The sequence below is a fragment of the Gavialis gangeticus genome, unplaced genomic scaffold, assembly GCF_001723915.1.
Source record: "Gavialis gangeticus isolate Ggan-Ray unplaced genomic scaffold, GavGan_comp1, whole genome shotgun sequence".
Taxonomy (NCBI): Eukaryota; Metazoa; Chordata; order Crocodylia; family Gavialidae; genus Gavialis; species Gavialis gangeticus.
In genome coordinates this window covers 14,789,349-14,796,033 of record NW_017728991.1, presented here as the reverse complement: position 1 = coordinate 14,796,033, position 6,685 = coordinate 14,789,349, and the positions used below count along the sequence as shown (strand labels likewise).

The 6,685-nt window shown below is 46.9% G+C and overlaps 1 protein-coding gene across 1 annotated transcript in view; it reads right to left on the bottom strand.

The window, feature by feature from the left end:
• Positions 1-1,434: 1,434 nt before the first annotated feature.
• Positions 1,435-6,685, bottom strand: part of KCTD2 (potassium channel tetramerization domain containing 2) — a gene marked incomplete at its 5' end in the record, with an annotated part of 15,936 nt that continues 10,685 nt past the window's right edge. Inside the window, one exon of the mRNA XM_019515281.1 lies at positions 1,435-4,999. Coding sequence (XP_019370826.1) covers positions 4,970-4,999 — 30 coding nt within the window. The remainder of the gene's footprint in view (positions 5,000-6,685) is intronic.

Genomic DNA, 6,685 nt, shown 5'->3' with positions numbered 1-6,685 from the left:
TTCAGACTAACATGGCTAGTACTTCTCTGTACTTAAGATCTTAATAAAGGCAAACCTGGTGTAATGGGCTGTGACTTGCTGCTTGATGTTTAAGGTGCCAGCCTGGTAAGACTATTAGATAATTGAAACCTTGGTAAGGTGATACCCTTGGTGGAGACCAAGCTTTTGCCAGCTACAGGAATAGCTGGTGGCAGGTTACATGTGCTCTAACAGGGAGCATGGTCTTGTGGTTACAGACAGAAATCAGAAGGTTTCTTTTAATTTTTTTCCTGGATTGTCTTCCCAGCTTCACCACTGATTTTTTTTCTCCCCCTCTGCCCTTTGGCACATCACTTAACTGTTCTAGGGCTTGATGTAACCCTTGCCTACACCACATGGTACCAGCCAGGAGCATGACTTTGGTGCTCTGAGAGCCCAAGACAAATTGCAGTTGTTGCAGAAGGCAGCATGGACTCATATTCCAATGGAAGCTTTATTTTTCTAATCAGTATTTTTTGGTTTGCAATTCAAAGGGTCTCCAGCTCTCAGTCCTTCCAGCAGGAAGGATGCATGTATAATTTGCTGCTTTCCTCCCCACTGCTTTTCCATCTGTTGGTACCTCTGTGTTTCAAGCCTTTCTGGATATTCATCTTCAATAAACAAGAAATAAATTGAATCTCTGCTAATCTATCAACCGGGCTAAAGAGACAAATAAGGAAAAAGGCTGGTGGAGTTATGACTGGGGGATAATGTAACAGTGATTTCATGTCCTTCTAAACTGCAGTGCAATTTCTAGCCAAATAGATACTTCCAGATCAGCAATTATTTTTGTGGTGGTGGTGGTGGGGAGCCAGGTACCATTTTGTCTTTTGTGCTTAGTTAGGTCACTTATCAGAGCCCTCTTTGTATATTGGATTTGGATTATTTTTCCTGATACAAGAGACTGATTTTTCTAAATCTGTCTTTTCTGATTTTTTAATATTTTTTTGTTGTGCGAAAGAACTGCTTGTGAACCTTTGCATATGTTCAGCGAGTTTTCACACCTGAAGTGAATGGGTGGGGCAGCTGAATCCTTTAACCAAAACAGTCTTTCTTCCAAGTGTGTGTCAGACAGACAGGCATAGAGATGTTGGCCAAAAATGACTTAAAAATCCATTGCCCTCTCAACCTTTTCCTCATTTTGTCATTACAATCTTCCTAGGTAAAGATCTGAGTTTCTACAGTCAGATACCAGCAGGAAACACAAACACATGTTTCAGGTCTTCATGGTACATACGCTGTAAAGAGACAAGTGTAACTCCCCTTGCTCTTTACAAATCTTTTTTTTGAAATGCTGACTAACCAAGGACACATTCCTGACTCACTTTTCCTTCATATAAAGACCAAACGGCGCATTAGGACAACAAACCCTTCTGCATCTCTAGATGCAAAGAAAAAGCAGCAGGACCTGGGCCATTAGTTCAAACTTCAATCCCATTTCAGCATCTTTATTGAAAAAAAAAAATGTAAATCACAGCATCTCAATCATTATTCAAACACATTTAATAAACAAAGAGAAACAGTAGCAAAGGGCACTGACACGTGACAAACTGTACAAAACCTCTGGGTCTGCAGGCAAAACCGGAGGGTCAGGAGCTGCTGGTACAGTTGCAGAGGCCAGGGAGCTCCTTGCTACCCCTGCACTAACCCTCCCCCTTCCCCTTGGCCCACTCGGTCACCCCTGAGAAGATCGATTTAAAAATGTGCAGAAACGAAGACACTTTGAGAGGTTAATTCCAGTCTCGCTGTAGTGGAACAATTCAGGCCACTGGGAAATTGTTGAGGGGTGGGAACGCACTATCCATTCCCAGGGCGCATGGTTTAGAATGAACCTTCTCAAGAGATGCCAACTCCCCTGGAGATCCAGCATGTCTCCTATCACCTGTTCACCCTTCCTGCTCAGCTACAAGGACAGATTTTTGTTTTGATTTCATTTGAGGAGATGGGTCCTGTCTTTCTGTCCATTGCCTTTATCTCAAGCAATGGAGAGATGCAACTGATAACAGTAGAGACCAACTAGTCCTTCAGATCTGACCAAGGCCAAAGGTGACCTGTTGCAATCAGTAAAAAGAAATTTAGAGCTAGGCTATGTAGGAAGGCTGTCCTACTCTGAATGGATTACCAGCCCTTATACCTAGAGGAGTCAAGAGTCTTTGAAAAAATTAGAACGTTACCCAACTGTCCCTAAGGAACTCGAGTCCGATGTGGAACTGATACCTGAAATAAGTTGCCTTGGAGAAAGATATTCCCAAGATCTTCAACAGGGATGTTAGGGGAAGACTAAGATTGAACTTTCATGATCTGTTTCTTCATGTGTTGGGTGGAACTATCCCTTCCACTGAAATGGCATTGGCTCTTTGCCACTACCTCATTCCTCTGGCTTGATCAGATGCTCCTTCTGGCATGCAGAAGGTGGAGAGGTGGTGTTTCTCAGTGGTGTTCTGATGTCAGGCACTCCTCAAGGGCTTTGCTGTGTGTGGTGTTTTTGGTGATGCAAAAAAAAAAAAAAAGCAACGAGGTATTGTTTGACCAGCTTCAACCATACTGGATAAGAGGTCTCCCTACTGTTCAAACCTAATGCTGTGCAAAGCAGGTTGGCCTTGCATTGACTGCAAGGGAAATGGCAGCAATGCCATTCTTGTTGGCTTGAGCCTGTGATACTCCTTGACTAATTTCCCCAAGGTCCCTTCTCCTTTGGGGGGGGGAAGGTGGCCGATGGGGTGTACTGATAATGTGTTAGATGTGTTTTTCTTCTTCTTGCTGCTAAGCCACATACATGCGCTATCTCTTTATTTCTCAGCTGCAAGCACAAACTAGTGATGGCTGGGGCTACAGGATACTGATAGAGAAGAGAGATATATACACATCACAGTGTTGTTTAGGCCCTGCCAAGGCATACAGTCTAACCATGCTAACACCATCTTGTCATGTTTGAGACCAGGAAGGGGGTGGAGAGAGCAGGGAAGCCAGGTTATTCAGCATGATGCCAACCCAGACTACTTTTGACAGCCATGACTGACGCAATGCAAGTTCCAAGACATTTGGCACCATCTGTTATCAACACTGAACAAGAGCAGGTGATCAACCCCTCCTCCTGGAGAAAGAAGTAAGGAGCATGCAGGAGGGGGTGTACATTAGCAAGTGTTGGGGAGAGGGCACAGAGACTGAAGAGGAGTGGACAGCAGGTGGGGACATCTCTGATCTACTACATGTCTTGCACGCTACAGAGGTCATCCAGACCCTCAGCAGCTCTGGTCCCCATCCTGTGCCCTGCAGTCATGAGGAAGAGATGGGGAAACCTCCCTACCAGAGGCATCTCAACACTGACCAGTTGTCAGTGAATCCAATTCCTGCAGGGCAAACTGACCTACACCAGGAATTTCCACCTTGGCCTTGCCAACGCCTGTGAATTCCAAGGTTGAGTCGAGTCCCAAACTAGCACTGAAGCAAAAAGACACAGGTGCCAAAATACTAGGCTACGAGGAACAAAGCCAGGATGGGAAGTTAAGGAAGAAACATGCAGTGAATTCCTAAGAAATTCCATTTATCAGACTAGGAGGGACACACCACTGGTTAGGGATGGCACAGACTCACTGAAGGGACCAGCGAACTGTAGTTTGGCTAAGATTAGAAATCAAAGAGAGAGGCACAAACGCACATTTGCACGTCCATTCAAGGCATTCCAAAAAAAGGTCACGAGTAGACACGTCACTTTGGACAAGAAACATTACAACAGTTTGGCAACTTTCACCCAGCCCCCCTCCCCCTCCCATCTCTGCAATGCCCCATGGTACATCAGGCTGACCTGTTTGGAGGTGGTTGCATGAGGGGGCTGCAGATGTGGAACCACCATGCATAAAAGAGGGGGATCTCCTCCACAAATGAGCTGACCAGTTTGGACAGAAACAAACTTACTGGCTTGCTACAGTACAAAAGGACGTCTGCCCTAACTCTTCCTGCTGCCATGAGAAGGGATAAGACAGACAGAGCACAAGGGAGTCCATGCTGCTGGAGACGGACAAGGCAAAGCTGAACTTGGCAATAACAAGTCCCCTTCCCTTGATAAATCAAGTAATTCTGCCAGGCTAAGGTGTAGCCGTGACATGGTATGAGAGGGGAGGTAGGACAGCATCCCTGTCACTACTCTTCTCCAAGACAGGAGAGGAAAGGGCAGAACTGTTGACTCTGTTGCATTATGGGTGAGAACAGGTTTTGTTTAAATATGCATGAAAAGCAATAGGCTTTGGGAAATGCCAGGAGCCCATATGTAGCAACAGTGAGCAACAGAAGCCTTCAGGGCCAGCATTAGACATGCATACAACTTCCCTCCCCTCTAGACTTATGTAGCATCTTACTTGGCTCTTAGGAATCAAACCGGTAACAGATACAAAGCAAGAATGGAGAAGGTAGACAAAGTTCTTGGGTTTCTATCATTTGCCTCTAGACCCTTTTTCATCTGATTTGGATAGGGCTAGCTGAGATGAAGCAGCATGGCCAAGTAGCTGCAAGTTTTCTACTCGGCAAACCCGGGCGAGGGAGATGGCCCAGATCAAACATAGCTCCTTGTTCACCTACTCCAGCCCATCGGTGGTGGGATGGGAGAGCAGATGACAGGGGCCTGCAGAACTGAGCAACACTCACAAAGGCTCGGGCTGGGAATCCAGCCCAGCTGTCAGTTGGAAAGATTGAATACAGCGCTGGCCAAGGAAACAAAAATGAATATTTGGAGAAAGGATTATCCACAACTGGACGAGTGTCTCCTTCTTTCCTGGAGTTAAGGGGAAAACCTTTGGTTATGACCAGAATTCTTCTCCGTTGGCAGGACAGGCTCAGCTTTGTTTTGCGTTAGCTTGGTTACTGTACAAGAGCAAGGTTGAACTGCGGAGAAATGCTCTGCCCGGCTCGACTGCCCTTTTGACATCTAGGAGTTTAACTGAACCAGCCACTCAGGTTACATCCGGGATCCACGCTCTTGAAGAATCTGGAAAGACAGAGGCTGCTGTAGTAAAACGTGGGACCTGTAAAAGTTTGAGTGGTTTTATGAGGAATGTGGGAAGAATGGGTATGAGTGTTAAGTGCCTTTACACGCCCCTTTCAAATTATTTTTCTTTGAACAGATGGACTTGTACTAAAAGTGGCTGGCTGCAGCAGGATGGAAGGTTCTGCCACACCCCAAGAGAATCTCTACTCTTTTGCGGGGGGGGCGCGGTATGTGTATCGTGTGTACATCCATGTGCCTACTGTTCTGTAACAACTTCCCGCTTGAATATCTCACTTGCTTTTCAGATATAGCAACAAGACATAGAGGAGGCTTTTGAAAATAAACTAAAGAGGTTTGCTCAAATGTCAGGGCACCACTGCTCACCACCTCTGTGAGGTAAGTGTTACCCTTATTTTATAGTAGGGCAGAAAACCAAGGTAGATTGTGGCTCCGGGCAGGCCATTTTACAGAGTCGGGGCAGAGCTGGGATTGGAGCTGCTGTTTCTTGAGACCGAGACATCCATCCCACTGCTGGAATAACAGGTGACAGCGGTTAGCTAGAGAGGGAGGTCAGAAGAAAAGCCTCCACTCCCCACACTGTGGCATCTCTGACCAGGAAACAATTCCCAGTTATGCTAACTCCCTAAAGATCACCTCTTTCCATTATTTCTGTGGCATAATGTGAAAAATGTGTGAATAGCCTTTCGGCTGTGGCGCCTTGTGCCTTGTGGCTGTGGTGCTAGAGCACTGGAAAAGGGCCAATATGGTTCCCATTTTCAAAAAAAGGAGGAAGGAGGACCTTGATCCTGGGTAAGCTTTTTAGGAGAATTATCCTGGCTCATGTCCATGACGGGCCAGCAGGGGAGATTATGCTTAGGGGCAACCAACACAGGTTCATTAGAGGTAGGTCCTGTCAGACCAACCTGGCAACCTTCTATGACCAGGTCACAAAATCCTTAGATGCAGGGGTAGCAATGGACGTAGTCTTTCTGGACTTCAGGAAGGCCTTTGACACTATCTCTCACCCCGTTCTCGTTAAAAAACTAGGGGACTGTGGTGTCAACACCTACACAGGCAATTGGGTCACTAACTGGCCGGACGGCTGCACCCAGAGTGGTGGTGGATGGGTCTTATTCAGCCTGGAGGGATATGGGCAGTGGGGTCCCCCAGGGCTCGGTCCCCGGGCCTGCACTGTTCAACATCTTCATCGGTGACTTGGACGAGGGGGTAAAAAGCACCCTGTTCAAATTTGCTGATGACACTAAGATGTGGGGGGATGCGGGCACGTTAGAAGGAACGAATAGGCTACAATTGGACCTAGACAGGTTACAGGGGTGGGCGGATGAGAACAGGATGGGTTTCAACACTGACAAGTGCAAGGTGCTGCACCTGGGGAGGAAGAACCAGCACCATACCTACAGGCTGGGGAACTCCCTTCTTGTCAGTGCAGAGGCAGAAAAGGATCTTGGATTATTGATGCCAAAATGAACATGGGCTGGCAGTGTGGGGACGTGGTCAGGAAAGCCAACCGTACCTTGTCATGCATCCACAGATGCATCTCAAGCAGGTCCAGGGAGGTGATCCTCCCCCTCTATGCAGCACTGGTCAGGCCACAGCTGAAGTACTGCGTCCAGTTCTGGGTGCCGCACTTCAAGAGGGATGTGGACAACATGGAGAGGGTCCAGA